The following is an 18,951-nucleotide window of genomic DNA, read 5'->3' as shown; positions in this document are numbered from 1 at the left end:
CTTAACGCAATCTCGGTCGACGTTTATTTAATGTACCGTACAAATATTATGACTTTATAGGTATAGTCTATATAGTAGAATGTCGTAATAATAGAGAGGGAATTGTGCGTATACTTACGTGAGCTTTTGGGTATTTCGTGATGTATCCCGTGTCGTGGCTTTGGTGCTTTTCGAAATAGTTTTTTGAAATGAGATCTCTGCGCAAAAACAAAGAAATTTATTAATGAAATGCTGCAGAAATTGGAGCACGAGGTATTTCAAGTTATGTTACAAATGTAAAGTTAGGTATATGAAATAGCTCGACAATTTTTTCAAAAGTGTGACTTTCACCTTGACATGAGTAGCTTCTAAAATACAATATTTACTAGGAGATTGTCAAAATTACAAACATCGTTGAAAATACGAAACAACTGAGACTTGAGAGAACATCTTAACACAATCTGCAGGGAATACACGAAAATTCGTTCAAAATGTCATGAGATGACGTGAAATTGCAAAAAAAAAGTTCAAGGTTCGGCAAATCGAAGAACTCAAGGTGTCATCAGAGTCACCAGATGGATACTTTCAACTTTTCAATATGTACAGATATTTCTTTGAGGGAGAGAGGAAAGCAAATTTTTTGTGGAAAAGAAAACGCAAAACAATAGGTAGAAAGAACTAAAAAAATAATTCGAAAAAAAAAACAAATCTTTAGGTATTTCCAAAAAAATTAATAATTTGATAAAGTGATATTTTGTCAGAATTTCAAAAAAATAAAGCGTTTTTAAATCACATAAAATGAAAAAAAAAATAAAAAATTACCGGAAAATTGGAACAACTTTTTCTCCAATAACTGAAAAATTAAAGCAACTTGTCTTCAATCAAAAATAATATGAAAATTTGAAACAAAAAACATTTCAATCTTAAAGTAGGGGGAGAAATTTGAAAAAAATTCTAAATACTCGATGTAAAAAAAAATCAAAAGACAAATAAAAATGTTTCAAATCAAATATGCAACATTTTCCTGATGATTACAAATAAAACAAAATTGAACGTGAGAAAAATAAAAAAAATGAAGACTGTGAAAACATTACAAAAAATAAATTCAGTTGAAATCATGAAAAAATCAAAAAACATTTTCTCATTTAAAAAAAAACTGGAAAAATGAATGAAAAATGTTTACGATGCTGAGGTACTTGAGTTTCAATGAATTTCGAGGGGAGTCCTAATTAATTTCAGAATTTTTTTTTTACTATCCTGTTTCTGCAAAACTTCAACGTGATTCAAGCATTTTCAGAGCTATTGAACGCCAGATCAATCTGTCAAAACAGAGAGAAAGCTGGAATAAATTTATGCTATCTATTACCCAAAATACATCCATTCAAAAAATGTGGCAGAGTATTAAAATTTTGAAAGGTTCTTATACTCCTTCTCATATCCCATTCCTTCTACACAATGACACAGTGATCACCTCAGATGAAGATATTGCTAATATTTTTGCTACATGCTTTGCCAATGTTTCAGCAGATGAATCATATGACCTTAATTTCCAAAACTTTAAAGTAGAAACTGAAAAATCAACTTTAAATTTCAACTCAGATAACTTTGAAACCTACAACCTACCTTTTAATATGGATGAACTTGATTATGTTCTGAATCACAACATTAAAAATTCCTCCCCTGGTCCTGACAATATTCATCCTTTTATGCTAAAATACCTTCCAGAGCAGGCAAAGTTACAGCTTTTAAATCTCTTTAATAGAATCTGGCTTTCAGACTCTTTCCCTAACTCATGGAAAAATGCTGTAATAATTCCAATCCTAAAACCAAATAAAGAAAATTCGTCCCCTTCTAGTTATAGACCAATTTCTCTTACTTCTGTACCTTGCAAAATTTTAGAAAAAATGGTGAGTAAACGACTTGTATGGTTCATTGAATCTACAAACTCTCTCAATAATAGCCAGAGTGGTTTTCGTAAGAAAAGATCCACCACTGATCATCTTTTTTCTCTTCAACAAGAGGTTTCCACTGCCTTTGAAAATAAGGAAAGTGTTATTTCAATTTTCTTTGACTTAGAGAAGGCTTATGATAGAGCATGGAGGTACAAAATTCTTGAAAAAATCCACTCAATTGGAATTCGAGGACATCTTGCTCTCTTCATTGCAAATTTTCTTTCTGATCGTAAATTTCAAGTTAGAATAAATAATACCTTATCACAAGTATATGAAATTCAAAATGGTGTTCCACAAGGCTCTGTATTGAGTACAACTCTTTTTATTCTCCTTATTGATAGTATTCATAGCATTATCCCTCCTCCAATGTCACTAAGATTATTTGCAGATGATATGAACATCTCCCTATGTTTCAAAGACTTACAAATAGCACAGCTCTTTATCCAAGAAACCCTTGATAAAATTCAAGAATGGGCAGATTCAAATGGTCTCTCATTCTCACAGTCTAAAACCCATTGCATTCTTTTTTCTAGAAAAAACAAAATTGAACTTCCTTCCCTAACCCTCAAAGGTAAAAAACTAGAATTCAAATCAAATACAAAATTCCTTGGATTGATTTTCGATTGCAAGCTCAAATGGACACCTCACTTTTTATCCATTAAACAGAACTTAATGAAAACCCTAAATCTATTGAAAGTGATTAAAAATCCAAAATACAACCCTTCAAGATCCCTTTTACTTCAGTTATATAGATCTCTAATTAGAAGCAAAATAGAATATGGCTGTCCAGCCTATATCAGTGCATCAGATAAAAACCTATCAATCCTTAAAGTAATACAAAATGCTGCCTTACGCCTATGTATTGGAGCATTACCATCCTCTCCTATAGACAGCATCTACTGTGAGGCTAGTGAACCCCCTCCAAACTTCAGGAATTTCTATATTACTAATAAATTCATTGTATCAGCAACAACAAATCCAACAAACCCAGTCAGAACTTTAATCAAAAAACAAATTCAAAATATTTCAAACCATTCTGAAAATCACTCCTGTATTCTCCAAAATTCTTTAGGAAATTACCATGTAAACCTATTAGACCTCACTTCCGAGTACAATGAATTTCCTCCCTGGGAATTAATTTTACCAGAAGTCAATCTATCCTTATCCCAATACAAAAAAAATGAGTACCCATCTAGTTTCATCAAAGAAAAATATACTGAGATCATAGCAGAATATCATGAATTTATTTTATGCTTCACAGATGGTTCTAAAAATGAGTTTGAATATGCAGGCTATGCTTTTTCTATTGATGGTAAAATTACCAACTTCACAGCTCATAAATATTCTTCAATTTTCAATTTAGAAGTTTCTGCTATACTCCATTGCCTACAAAAGATCTCTACTTCAAAAAGCCCGAACAAAAAATTCCTGATTCAGTCAGACTCACTCTCTGCTCTTTTATCAATTCAAAACAAATTTTCTGAACATCAACTTGTTCATAAGATCCATCAAATCATCTATAAACTTCAGACTACTGACAAAATTATTAAATTTATGTTTGTCCCAAGTCATGTAGGCATTGAAGGAAATCAGGCAGTAGATGAATCAGCTAAATCAGCTGTTACCCCCTCTAAAATTTTCTCTGTGACCCATGATGATGTTATTAACATTCTAAAAATCATCCAAAACTCCAATTGGCAAAATCTATGGAACTCAAAAACAAATCACAAACTATTTACCCACAAAAAATCAATCCTCCCTTGGAAGCACCTTAGCCACCTAAACAGATCAGAAGAAATTATAATCACCCGCCTCCGAATTGGTCATACCAAATTAACCCACAGCCATCTGTACACCAAAGCTCCTAAACCCACCTGTCAATTCTGTAACTCTGAAATAATCTCCACTCAACACCTTCTATTCTACTGTCCCTCCCTTAAAACAAAACGCCAATCCTTAAACATTTCAGACCTCAACCCTACAATTCCTGACAACATCAAACAGATGGAAAACATTCTTAAATACATCAAAGAAATCAATCTTTCAAACCAAATCTAGACTAACCCCTCGAAACTGGGCGTAAAAATCCTGGCAATTATACACGCCCAGTATAAAAAAAAATGTCAAAAAAAAAAAAAAAAAAAACGATAGTAATTCCATGGCATTTTCCAGGCAATTGTCCACAACTGTATCGTAGTCTGAGTACGTGGGTGTCATCTGATTATCCCTTTCAGAAATTTTTCGAAAAAATTTTCATGATTTTTGAATTTTATCACAAAGCACAAGGAGTAGAGAGTCGATCAAATTTGAAAAAACGAATTTCCAACAAACAAAACTGTTGTGGTGATTCGTCCAATTTTGTTTTTTATGCAAAAAATAAATCACTGACCTTTTTTTTTGGGTGGGGGGGGGTACACAATAAAGGGCAATAAAATCAACAAGAAAGTCATCTATCCAAAAAAAATCAGTCACATTTTTTCTGGGTAATAAAAATGTTATGATGAAATAATTGACCCAATAATATTTTTTTTGGGCAGAACAGGAATCGTTTTTTAGGGGCAGAAGGGTAAGTAAAAAATACTTATTTCAAGTAAAATAAAACCAAAATGAATCACCGACCCCCCCCCCCCCAATCAATCAGTTTTTTCCTGAGTATTAAAAATGTTGTGATGAAATAATTGATCCAATATTGTTTTTTGAATTTTGGGCAAAAAAAAATCGTTCTTTAAGGGACAGAAGGGTAAATATTTCAAGTAGAATAAAACCAAAAAGAATCATCCCCCCCAAAAAAAAATCAGTCAGTTTTTTCCTGAGTAATGAAAATGTTGTGATAAAATCGTTGTTTAAATATCGTTTTTACATGAATTGGGGGGGGGGGGTGGAGAGGGATGAAATAAAATAATTAGACAAGTAAGTCTAAGTAATAAGACCATCAAAAAATAATTTTTAATTTTTCCAAATCGAATTTCCGAACGATTTTTCAACTTGAAATAATTTTTGGGCAGATTCTCATCTACTGTTTAGTTAGTTTTTAACCTAAAATTCTATTTTTCGAATTTTTCAACCGAAAGTAGGCAGCCAGTAAAATAATTTTTGAACGATCTAAATGATTTTTGGGCATTTTGACAATTTTCATAATTATTTCTTATAATTTCCACCAAAATATTATAAAAACTTGAGCAATAATTTTTACAATTGCACGAATATTTTTCGATTTTTTGATCCATCTGAGGTTACACGCGCGGATAAGATGACACATAAATTGAGAATCAATTTCTGGAAAATACGTGCATCTTGATAAAAAAAAAAAAAATGCATTCGATTATGAGTAAAATATTATGGCAAAAATCCAGTTACGATTTTAGTCATGCCCTGCAGGGAATTTTCCAACAATTTGAATTTCTATTCATCTAAGATAATGTATTTCTTATTAGAACATTTATTTCGTCATTGCAATTACGCTATACGAATATTTTATCGCAATTTATATGAACGATTGCACGTACATAATCAACAATCTCAAAATATTCCTGCTCAGTAGGTATTTAGTCAGGTCTCAATTTGACAAAAAATGACGTCCGCTCGCGTATTCTGTCGAAAGCAATTTTATGACTGATTATTGTTCTATAGGTCACTACGAAAAAATTTAGCCCAGATGCCCTTTTTTTACCCTCCCCCTTTTCCGAGGGTCCACCCCCCTAACTTGAAAATCCGTCTATCTCTTCACCTATTGGTCGTACGAAAAAAAAGTTTGAATGAAAATTGTTCCTTAATATCTCCTCTACAACGTGGTCATCTTCAATTTCTGTTTGGAACAACCGTTGAGCTTAAAAGCTCAAAAAAGCGCTCTCAAAATCCGTTTTTTTGGTTTTCCGCCGAAATTTACAGATATACATTAAGAAATATAATAACAAAAAGTGTTTAGAATTAAATTTACTTTCAAATGACCCGTATCACAACCAATTCTCTCACCTCCCCCACGATTCCATAGGACCCACCCCCCTCCCAAAATTCCAATATTTGATTTCAGGGACAATTGAATATAACTTTGATGAAAATTGTTTGTTTTCATTCAATAATGCTGAAATACTCAGTTTTTGATTAGTATAAGACATAAAAATAGTCAAAATTGTAGGCTTGTTCTGTGAAAATGAAAAGTTGATTAGCAAATTACATATAGGTAAGTAATATTAGGAAAGAAGTGGTCAATTGGTAGGTTTCAAAACATGGAGTAAAGTTCAATTATATACAATAGGCAGATACGTATCAACACCTAGATAACACACATTTCATTTCCAGTCATTTTTTCATTTTACTTATATGTACGTTGCAGTGTTTAGCACATTTTCCTTTCCATCATTCAAAAAATCACTGGAGAAAATTTCAGTCTTATGACATGAATCTGCACAAATAAATTTTAAAAATTTTCATAAAAATCGATCGAAGTTTCCATCATAATATCTTTTCATTTTTACAGAACAAGCCTATATATTATGTACTCGTATGTAGTTTCGACTATTTTTATGCCTTACACAAATCAAAACCTGTGCATTTTAGCATTATTGAATGAAAACACAGATAGGTGCAACGATTACAATTATAATCGATTATTTACAATCGTCCATAATCGATTAATCAGATCTTTGCATAATTTTTGAATTAATTCATATCTATGTTTTGGTTTTATGTAATTTGTTATGTGCAGTTTCATATTTTCTTTTTCACTTCAACCCTTTCATTAGAATGACTTTTTCATTGAAAATTGGAATGAAAAACTGTTCACATAATGGTTCTGAGAAGATGATGGCGATGATTGACGTCACTCAATTTTAACCGATCACGGAACAGCAGATTTTTTTGGCCAATCAATCGATTATATCCTATTACTTGGGACGAAATACTCGATGTAGCATCGATTATACTCGCTGCTTCTTTGAATGCAGGCATGTAACTGAGAAAGGTGAAATTCGGTTTATACCTCAGTTTCAACCTTTCTAGTAGTAGGTACAAATCAATTCGTTATTTGTGATAAAAACTTTGATCGAATTTGATGCAAATTTTTTAATTTTTTAATGCAAATTTACACCCTGAGACCAAAATTTTCTCCAGTGATCACTTTTGAATGAACAGAAAATGTGTTAAACACTGCCATATAAAATGAAGAAATGATTTTAAAAAGTCTTTTGAAAAAATTGCTTTTGAAAACATGTGTCTGAATCGAATTACATTTTGTCCCATTTATTTTTGTATACTTACCTACTTACCTGTCTTTTAGAAAACCAGAGTCCAAAAATTGCTGGAAGATCAAAAATGGTTCGAAATCATGACTAATCGACTCGAAAGATCTAGAGTAGAGTACAATTAAATTTCAACTTTCTCTGGTTAATCTTATGAAACTTACGATATTTTTTCATAGAAAACGAGCCAAATTTGAAATTTTGAAAATTCATCAAAAATAGAGAAAAGAACAGACATGTAAATGAGAACGGTGAGATTCAGTTTATATTCATTTTCAACCTTTCGAGTAAAAAAATGTAATTTTGTAGCGGGGAAAAAATTCAAAATTGAGTAGTGGATATGGCAATAGGGAGGATTGGCCACTTCTTTTTGACTATTTTCATGTCTTATACTAATCAAAAACTGAGTATTTCAGCATTATTGAATGAAAACAAACAATTTTCATCAAAGTTATATTCAATTGTCCCTGAAATCAAATATTGGAATTTTGGGAGGGGGGGTGGGTCCTATGGAATCGAGGGGGAGGTGAGAAAATTGGTTGTGATACGGGTCATTTGAAAGTAAATTTAATTCTAAACACTTTTTGTTATTATATTTCTTAATGTATATCTGTAAATTTCGGCGGAAAACCAAAAAAACGGATTTTGAGAGCGCTTTTTTGAGCTTTTAAGCTTAACGGTTGTTCCAAACAGAAATTGAAGATGACCACGTTGTAGAGGAGATATTAAGGAACAATTTTCATTCAAACTTTTTTTTCGTACGACCAATAGGTGAAGAGATAGACGGATTTTCAAGTTAGGGGGTGGACCCTCGGAAAAGGGGGAGGGTAAAAAAAGGGCATCTGGGCTAAATTTTTTCGTAGTGACCTATAGAACAATAATCAGTCATAAAATTGCTTTCGACAGAATTAGCGAGCGGATTACCAATTGAGACCTGACTAATTGCTTTCATAGAAAAAAATTGATAGATAATTTCCCGGGAAACATTTTGTAAATTGGTAATTTTAAATTCGAAAGAAATGTTTTTTTGAATTACCTGTTTAATCTTAAATCTAAAATGATATTTTCTTCCCGTAAAGGAATCGTCAGCGTTAAAAAGTCCACGTGTTTGACTCCTTCCTGAAACAGATGAAAAAAAACACAAAAATTAAAGAAACTGTTTTTTCAAAAGATGATTAATAATTTGTATGATTATGACTATGAATAAGTCTTATCAAAATCCAAAAAATTCTAACTAATACATTCCCCTTCCCTCCCTTCCGGCTCCCACTCACATATGATCCTTGATGTAATTACACCTTTGGGTTAAATATCAATTCAACACGGTAGAGAAGTACCTCCCACCTATGTTAATTTTTACAAAAGTAAACAAGGATCCAGGAAAGACATTCTGAGACGTAAGAGCTGATAAGCCATTTCATAACAAAAAAACAGGAAACCAATATCTTGGGGAATTACTATTAGGTACGGGGATATTGCCGGATGGAAAATGACTCTGACCACCATCGTCATCCTACGTACAATTGATAAAGTCGTACGACACCACGATAGCTCTGCACCTCATTGCACTGTACATATTGCAGTCGCACACATACTTCCACCAAGTTCCACACAGACCACATAATAAATCACACCTGAGTCTGTTGTAACTGGTGGCTTGGGTCCAGCCAGTGCCAGATATCGAACCAACTGTTGAATACAGACGACCGACTAAATCATCAGAAACGAAAACCAAGAGTATAGCGTCTGCCTTCGTTTCGTATTGTGTGACGATTCTCAATTTAAAATACATTAACACTATTTTATTCTTTAGTAAGGAGCTGGTTGCTGTGCTGGCTCGCGGTCAGTGCACCCGCGCATAAACGCCTCCGACTCGCAATTGACGAATAATAAATCACGTATTTACGCATCCGCGTCCGTCTCCTGCTTCTTTAGGCTCACTGCTCAGTCTTTCTCTGGAGTAAAGATCATCAGCTATTCGACGACCGAAAAACACCACGAGTCGATTGACCAGTGACCAGTGACCACAATCTACACGTTCGAATACGCGGAAATCTCGCCGGAAATACTTCATGGTTTCGTAATCGTAATTCTCCCTATTTCTTATTTGGAGGATCGTAAATGGTACGTAGCGTAGATGTGGAGTGTTGCCAAATAAATGCATTTCGAATACACATGTTATAGTGCACGTTTAGCTAAACCATCTGCCACAGACATGATTTTTTATGTTTAGCGCCGGCTGCGCCATGCCTGATGCCCTGCTAAGCTTCTATACCAAAAATTAATCTGCATTTCACAATATTCACCGACCACGTGCGATAAAATAATCGATTTTGATGAAAAACTTTCAAAAAATGAAAAAAATGCTGAGGAAAAATACTATGTCATAAAAAAAAGAATCTCTTATACATTCGTTCGACAAAGAGGAAGAAGATGAGGAGGGAGCCAATGAAAATTTTCGCGAGGTTTTTTTTCGATTTTTCAAACACATGATATTAATTCAGAAAGGGGGGGAGGGGGACAAAAAATTTTAAAATTTCCAAGTATTAAGCATAAAAAATTTTATAATGCATTTCAGGGATTTTTTGGCATCCAAAACTATAAAAAAATACGTCAATCCTGGTAAAACATTTTTTCAAGTTTTCCTAGTAAATTTTCTTTAATAATAATCAAATCAACCAGTCGAGTGAAGCGAAGGCAAAAACTTTGGAAAATTTGTCAGGGTATCTAACGGAATTTTTCAGACGAAAATCACTACTTTTTCACTTCCATTAAAAAAAAATTTTCGATCAATGTTTGCCCCCTCCCCCTTAAATAAACTTTTTCCAACTATTTTGGTGTCATTCAGAGAATATTACCTTTGAATACTGATGTGGCATTTTTCAACTCCAAAGCAATCAAGAACACTGGACGAAGCAAGGGAAAAAGCTCCCCAGAATTTATACCAATTCAAAAAACAACAAAAATTGATTTTGTTAACACTGGCATGTTTCAAATTTGAAAATTATTTTTTTATAAATTTCAATTTTGAACAAGAAAATAAAATTGGTCTAAGCGAAGCGAAAGAAAGAGTTTTTGAAAATTTATTATTCGAAAACTTGAATAGCATAATTTTATTGCGAAAAGTCGATTTTGCTAGACATTGACATTTTCTAAAACCATAAGTGCGATCGAAACGAGGGCAAAAGCTCTCGAATATCAATAATATTCAAAAAAATTATTCAAGGTCATTTTTGATATGATAAGTTCATTTTTTTCACAGGGTGTCTGCAGGAATTTGCAGACCGAAAATCACTACTTCTTCACTATCAAAAAAAAAATCATCACCTTCCCCAAATATTTTCAACGCCCCCCCCCCTCCCTAGATAGATTTTACTTTTTTTGTTGCAGGGTGTCTTATAACGAAACTTTGGCAGGACGTTTTTTAAAAACTTGAGATTTCTTAAGAGAGGGAGGGGATGAGCGAGGCAAAATTTTACATCAAATTTTTCGCTTTTTCAATGTCTTCAAACACCCCAAGATTTTTTCAAGCAAACGGATGTCGAAAATATAATTTTATTATTCCAATTTTTCATTTCATTTTTACCTTTATTTTAAGGTTCTTTGCTAAATGTAATGAAATTGGGCGAATAAAAAAACTTTTTTCAACATGACAAATTTTTAAAAAATGTCAAAAATTTAATGCAAAATTTGAACGATTCTAGTGAAAAAATTTTCCAATGTTTCAAAATAAAACGGCGAGTTTATTTTGTTTTAAAATTTTGAAATTCGAATGATGATCGAAGCGAGGGCAAAAACTTTCGGAAATTAGTATTGAAAAGCAAATGAGCCCAAGTGAAGCAAGGTCAAAAACTTTCAAGTTCTAACAAAGTCGATAAATGAGTATTTTTTTACAAAATATTTTTCATGTTTGAAAAATTGGATTTTTCACTTTTTAAAATTTTTCACTACATTTCAAGGAAAATTGCTGAAAATCACTACTTTTTCAATACTTTCACCATTTTCACTATCCTGTAGACACCCTGTTTTAGTTCTGACATTTTTTAAATTGAAACATTAATTTTTTCGAAATTTGAATTCTGAAACAGAAAAGAAAATCGACCGGAGCCCAGCGAGGCAGAAACTTTGGAAAATGTGTAATTCGAGAAGTAAAACGACGTTATTTTCATGGAAAAAATAAGTTTTTTGACTATTTTTCACATTTTTGAAATTTGAGTCAAAAACCTCATTTTTAAAGTGCATTTACTTAAAGCCATCTGAAAGGAAAAAAAATTATGGCCGAGCGAAGTGAGGGAGAAAATTTTTTGAAAATTCACAAGTCAAGTAGTTAAAAGGAAAGGGTTTCAGACGTAGGTCTAGGTACCCAAAGTTGAAATGATCGTATTTTCCAAATTTTCACTACTTTTCAGTCAGAAATCACTACTTTTTCACTACTTTCTCTACTTTCACCACCTGTTGAATACCCTGCATTGCATTTCATGGGTTAATTTTTTCACTCTTGAAATTGAAGGGTTCCATGGAAAAGGGGCCTTGGTCAATTTGTTCTGTCTTTCTGAGTTTTACAAGTCAGTGATATTGAAATGTTCTTCTATGAAAAAAAAAAAAAAAAAAAAAAAACGAATTGGAAAATGTTTGCTTGTAGAAAAAAATGTCAAGTCTATTTGAACTTGTAAAAATCGTTTAAAAAAATTAACTAAGGCCTCTTTTCCATGAAATCCTTCAATTTGTGCAATGAGTAAAACGAAAAAGAATTTTTCCGGAGCGAAATCGCCATTTTGAATTGGTCTTTCCTCCTTCCCTCCCACCCATCAACGAGATAAAAACTTTAAAATCTCAGACAATTCCCACACTTTTCCAACCCATGTGGTCGGTTTTCCAAAAACTGTCAGAGCATGAAATGAATACCTTCAGCTTCTCATTATCAACTGAATTTCAGTCAAAATTACCTCGAATCGAGTCAAAACAGAAAAGAAAAACCTTGAAAAGCTTGTCCATATCCATCCCTTCATTCCGTTCGTGACGAACCAGCACGCGAATCACGCTCTAACTGAAATACGAGTACGAAGACCCTCCTGTTTCGCAATACCGCGAAAACCATAAAATGAATAATTTACATTAATTAGAGAGGACAACCGGCGGCGTCGGCGAATGAAGACTGACGATGGGATAGTGGTGCTAGGGCAAACCGTAACCATTGACTGTACAATGCAGACTGCCAAAACACGATGACTCATTCGGCCATAACATCGTCGTAATGCAATGACAGGTATACGAGCTGACTAGTGAGTATGCCCCATGCTCGATGCCACCGCACACCACTTCGTCAAAAGTGGAACGTTCGTCACGCGAATTTTGCTGATGAGGTGCGGTTTCACTTTACCGTGTATCTTGTACTCGTACTTCTCGCAGTGTAGATACTTTTTCCTTTATACGTATTTTCCTCGTCATTCTGGTACTTTTTCACTTTTCCAATTCTCTTCGCGGATTTGAACACCGAGTGGGGACGCTATAGACCGTCTAATTCAACAATACAGCAACCGCATTGTTTTCATTTTCACGCAATTGCCCCGATAATACGAGTAATAATAATTGCAAAGAAAAGCAAAACCAGTAGCAACGAATACGATCACATCGTATTATCAATATCAACAATGATAATTAGAACTGCTGAAACTTCAATGATCGACGAGCCTCTCCAGCAGCAGTATGATTTTACACCTTTCAGCGCCACACAGAAATACAGCGTACACCCTACCCACATATTTTTCGTTAATGAACCATATAATTATCGAAGAACTTGGTATATTCGGAGTCGATATACTAGGTCGAGGTTTGCAGCCGCGTGGAATGGTTGAAAATACGAGTAAAAAGTAATTTATATGTATAAGCCGGGTGTGCTCAATTTCGCACATTCGCGCGTTGGTACTACACGACACGGTCAAGGTAGGTGCTCGAACAAATGAACGAACACGATCGTTACCTATACCTAGACCTACTCATACCCAGCAGGTAAATTACCACTCTCGTGGTCGTAAGTACATAGTTGTCGTAGTTGAAATACTTTTTTATGCAAAAATTCGCTCGAATGACTACGCAGCATTGTATAGCATGTTTCAAGGTTTTCAAATGCCTTCGATTACGAACGTTATGGCAACAGGGAAACATCGAGCATCTTTGGCGTTCATTTTGTTTTTTTCATGATGGAATTTTAGCAGCGTTGTTCATGAAAAGACACTGGGACCTCGATAAAAATTATTTTTCCGAGTACTTCGTTTATAAATCAAGAACTGATACAAAATTAATAAAACTGACAACAAAAGAATAATACAAAAATTTATTTTTTCAACACTGAAATTTGAAGGGAAGAATTTTGGAACGTCGAAATCGAAACCAATGTGAAGTAAGGGTAGATCGCAAGGGGGAAAATGTGGAATGATATTGACCAAATTCGATTGAGACCTTAATTCTGAGTCGGAAGTCACTCAAAAAAAATGTTAGCTCTGGAAGCAGTGTTGGAAAAAAAACGGTTTTTTTTTAAAAAAGACAAAACAAACGGTTTTTTTTGTTTAAAATGTTTTTTTCGTTTAAAACAGGGTTTTAAACTGCTGGATTCTCATGTGTTTTAAACATGTTTAAAATGTGTTTTAAACATGTTTTTAACACAAATTCATTTGTTTTGGATTCATTTTTTCAAATATGCGATATCCAGTCATCAACTTTCAAGATGCGATGTCATAAAATAGCTATAAGGCTCAATAAATATTTAAAAATTGAAATCGAAACACAAAATTTGCCTTTAAAAAAAAGTATAGGAAGAAGAATGAAAATCTAAAAATTCAGTTTCTTCAATTTCACTACTTTTCCAACCAGAAATTGAAAAAAAAACGTGTTTTTTTTAGGAAATTGTAGCTGAAAAAAAAACTTGTTTAAAACAAAAAAAACCATTTTAAACAGAATTCTGTTTTAAACACTGTCTGTTTTTTTCTCGACGTTTAAAACACTGTTTTAAACGTTTTAAACATACGGTGCTGTTTTAAACTGACAACACTGTCTGGAAGTGTCCCTGGAGGGAAGATATGAGTCCTCAAAGAAGAGGCAATTTCGAAAAAATCGTGTTTTCTCGCTTTAGTTCTTGCCTACCCTGTTTTGGAAAAACGTGGTCCAGTTCCAATAAATACATAGTATTTGAGATTCTCCGTTGACCTCTAGGTCATTGCCGTTGCGATCCAAGACCACTTTTAGTGTTCTATTGAGTGATAGAAAATCTGCGAGTCACATATTTCTGAGTAAATCGTAACTTTAGTCTATTTTCAGCTTAATACGATTACGACCATTTCCTGCCAAACTGACCATTTTTTGTCAAAATGACTATTTTCTGCCACAATGGCCACTTTCTACAAAAATGACTTTTATCTGCCACAAACGACAATTTTCTGCCAAAACGACCACTTTCTACAGAAATGACTTTTATCTGCCAAAATGACCACTTTCTACAAAAACGACTTTTACCAGCCACAAACGACAATTTTCTGCCAAAAATGACTATTTTCTGTCAAAATGACAGCTTTTTACAAAAATGACCATGTTCTGCCAAAATGACCACTTTCTACAAAAATGACCATTTTTATTTGTCAAAATGACTTTTTTCTGCCAAAATGACCATCTACCTACAAAAACGACTTTTATCTGCCACAAACAACAATTTTCTGCCAAAATGACAGCTTTCTACAAAAATGACCACTTTTTACAGAAATGACTTTTTATCTGCCACAAACGACAATTTCCTGCCAAAATGACAGCTTTTTACAAAAATGACCATGTTCTGCCAAAATGACCACTTTCTACAGAAATGACTTTTAAAATGACCACTTTCTACAGAAATGACTTTTATCTGCTACAAATAACAATTTTCTGCCCAAAATGACCATTTTTAAATGTCAAAATGACTTTTTTCTGCCAAAATGACCATCTATCTACAAAAACGACTTTTATCTGCCACAAATAGAGATGCGCACTATGAAAAGTGAAAAATGAAAAGTACTTTTCTTTCAATGAAAAGTTGAAAAGAAAAGAACGACTAATGACTTTTATCTGCTTCAAATGACAATTTTCTTCCAAAAACCCAAATTTCTGTCAAAATGACCAATTTCTGCCAACATAACCATTATTCTGTCAACATGACAATCATCTGTAATAATTGCCAATTTTTAGCCAAAAATTATAAATTCCTACTATACCGGCAATTTTTAGCTAAATGACCATTATCTGACACAATGTCTTTCAATATACCAAAAATTTCCGTCAAAATGACCATTTTCCGCCACAAATAACAATTTTCAGCAAAAAGACAATTTTCTGTCTTGAAGACCATTATTTGCCAAAATGACCAGTTTTTAGTCAAAAATGGGAAAAAAATATGACAATTCTCCGTCTGAAATGCAGGGATGGAAAGCTAGCTGAAAGCTAAAAACTAAAAACCTAAAATCGACAATTTCTGGGGTGTTTTTAGAGCCAAAAGCTTCAATTTTCAGTGTTCTTTGAGCTTTTTTTCAAATTCAGTTGGTTCAGTTCCAGTTTGAGTAATTTTTCATGCACAAATTGACTATTTTTTGGCGAAATGGACTAGTATCACTCAAAATTGGCTTCTTTCCCCCACAACTGTTAATTTTCTATCCAAAATGATCATTTTCTAATTTTTTTTTTTTTTTGTCAAAAATGGGCCAAATTTGACCATTTTCTCAATTCTCGCCTAAAATGACCATTTTCCACCAAAAATGACTATTTGTCGGTCAAAATGACAACTTTTGTCAAGTTTATCAGACGGAGGGGGGAAGGGGCCCTCAAACGCCTTCTCAACCCCTCACCCCGATCAGCATGCCCCTGATTTTCAGTCATTTGCGATGAAATTCAAATTTAAGATTGTCAGCTATGTTATCGAAGTAATTCTTATCAAAATTTGGTGATTTTTAATAATTCGATTTTTAAAAAATACAAGTTTTAAGTATGGTAATATCAGTGGCGTAGCCAGGATTTTCTCAAGAAGGGAGCTAAACCAGATTTTTAGGCATGAAAAAAATCAAAATTAGAGGTAATTTTTTCAAAAACTTTCAAGATGTGCAATGAACTGATGATTTTAAGAAAATGGATAAAATGAAATTGCAAAAATTTTTCAAAAAAATAGGTCCAAAAAAACGAAAAAACGTCCGTTTTTGCACTTTTTATTTTAAATTTTTGCTCCCAAGGGGGGGGGAAATAGCCTTTTCGCTCCTGAAAAATTACGATTTGATCATGATACATCAAAAATACGTAACGGTATTTTACGGTAAAATTACCTATCTATCAAACTACGGTACCCCAGGAAAACGTGATTTTCAGCATAAACAAAACTATTGACAAACATTCAGCCTCATTATCGCCAACCCGCTATCAAATTATCATCTCTACCTAATCCAACAATAAAGAATGGAAAACGAATTTACGCGTTAATTCGCGCATACGCGTGTACTTTAGCGTTAATTTCTTACATAACGAACACCGAAGTCGGAAATTTTTACGACTTTTATCTTTCTTTCTCTGTTTTAAATATACATAGAAAAATACACAATTGCAAATCGCGTACAGTACACGCAGATGTCAGAAACATCTTGTAAACGTTTGAAAAATATCACAACTCTCGCCAACTTTCACACTCTGTCATAACATCTATTAGTCATTAAAAATGTACACGCGAAGGGACATTTAGTCAAACAGAAGTGCATAATAAAATTTAAACGGTATGAAGAGGAAAATCTTGAAAAAAAGAGGAAAAAATCTCCGCATAAGACGTGTATTTTCTTTATCTCGCTTCGTCGTCGACTCGTTTTATTTCATGAACAAAACTACAATAAAAGTACGAGAGAAAGACGAGCTTAGAATTTTTATATTTTTTTAGTAGTCTCTATCCAACGTCATCTTGAGTGTAGGTATCCGTACAGCAGGTCGTATAATTACGCGAAGGCCTGACACAATAATATAATACTCTGGATAAATTACTCGATAAAATAAAATAGCATATTCAACTCTCAGTTCTTTAATATCCAAGTACCGGATATGCATAATCTTATACTTATCCGTCCATTATGCGTTTGCGTACGAGTAGGAAATTTCATTAAATGACCCAACTGTGAGGAAAAATTTACAAGAAGAGAAATAATTCCTCGTAAGTTGGAATAGTCTCCTCTTATACATTGGTTTATGGAGTACGAGGCGACACAATATCTCGTATATTCATCCTCTTATAGCAGATGAGGAAAAACTACACGTTCTGAGGCTGCGGAGGACAAAAGAGGGTAAATGGGGGCTGGGGGGTGTACTCGAAAGCCGAATCAATATTGAATTGTAAATTTTCGGCGTCGAAAACAAGCATGTGAGCGGATTAAACGTCGTATATACATAAACTATTGCCATAATACTGCGCACATCGCCCTTCCTCAGCTGCCTCACCACACACGTAGAGATGTTATATTATACATATGTATACCTGTTTATTGGCGAAAATTGACGTCGCGATGTGTGGCGAACTTCACAAACGATGGTTTTCATTCGAATCCAAAGTCTCTAAACTACCGAATTGAAGCATTTAAAGCTAATTATATTCGCTCGACTGTGAACAGTATTATAAAATAATAATAAAACCCCGAGTTCACGACCTCTACACGAATACAAATACATACGAGTACACCTAGCATTGGCATTGCTTTCTTCACTCGTCACCTCGCATAGCATACGTCTCTCATCTAGTTATTAAAGAAATTTTCGGTATGTTGTGGTTTTTTAATGACAGCAAAATATACAAACAGAAGATATGTTTTGGTCGATCAGGGTAATTAATAAGACATCCAGAGGCGTTCGCTCGTGTACGTTAGAATACTATTTTCAATGACGTACGTAAGAATACGAACACGTAAAAAAGCACGTAGTGTATTTCGATAACTGAAAATTATATACGTAAAATGAGTAGGGAGAAAAATTACGCGCAATAATAACCATTAAGAATGTGGTAGAGAGGCTCGCGAATTCATCTCTTCAGCCACACGTATACGCTTACAAGTTGGTAGGAGAATTTTTCCACCTATGCGAATATTAAATACCAACACACACATACGATCAAGAAAAATACCTACCTTGAAGACAACTTGACTACTCATAAAATTTATGTAAAGTCAGTAGTGCGAAATGATTCAAATCGACCGAATCGGTTTGGAAATTTACGAAATAAGAATACAAATCGCTAATTTTAACGAGCGGATTCGTATTTCTACGTTTCTAAGAAGCTCAGCAGTCAGCACAGGATACGGAAATATTCGGAAAATTCATGCGTCATTAAAAATAAAGCATGGTGTTAAATTATGACTAGAGTTTCGACGATTTTTGAAGTCTCGTACTTTGGATTTCAAAATATCGAATCGGTGTCAAGTTTCCATCGATTTCTAACGTTAGTCATGGCGAAAACAGCAGCACAGGGTTTCCCAAAAGTACAGTTTCGAGCTGGATAATAATAATAATGAATTGATGTAGAATCTCTAATAACTTAATAAGGTACCAGGCTGGATAACAATATTATGCCTATTTGACGTCTGATACTGGCAGCAATGGGCACACTATACAGAACTGGTAGTTGTACAGAAGTAGAAAGGAGGCAGGGGGAGGGGGATATTAGAATACCGGAACTTTCGTACACCATCATAATACATTATGTAGATTTAGATATTGTGCTGAAGGGTTATCCAAGGTCACCGATTTCG

The 18,951-nt window shown here is 33.8% G+C and overlaps 1 protein-coding gene across 1 annotated transcript in view; it reads right to left on the bottom strand.

Annotated features, from left to right (window-relative positions):
• Positions 1 to 18,951, bottom strand: part of Meltrin (meltrin) — an 87,527-nt gene that overhangs the window by 34,349 nt on the left and 34,227 nt on the right. The window contains exons 3-4 of the mRNA XM_065369135.1: positions 8,205 to 8,287; positions 119 to 197 (exon numbers count right to left, since the gene is read on the bottom strand). Of these exons, the coding sequence (XP_065225207.1) occupies positions 119 to 197; positions 8,205 to 8,287 (162 nt within the window). The remainder of the gene's footprint in view (positions 1 to 118; positions 198 to 8,204; positions 8,288 to 18,951) is intronic.

The sequence above is a fragment of the Planococcus citri genome, chromosome 5 (genome assembly GCF_950023065.1).
Source record: "Planococcus citri chromosome 5, ihPlaCitr1.1, whole genome shotgun sequence".
Classification (NCBI taxonomy): Eukaryota; Metazoa; Arthropoda; class Insecta; order Hemiptera; family Pseudococcidae; genus Planococcus; species Planococcus citri.
The sequence above is the reverse complement of the archived record's forward strand: the minus strand, read 5'-3'. Positions and strand labels throughout refer to the sequence as shown.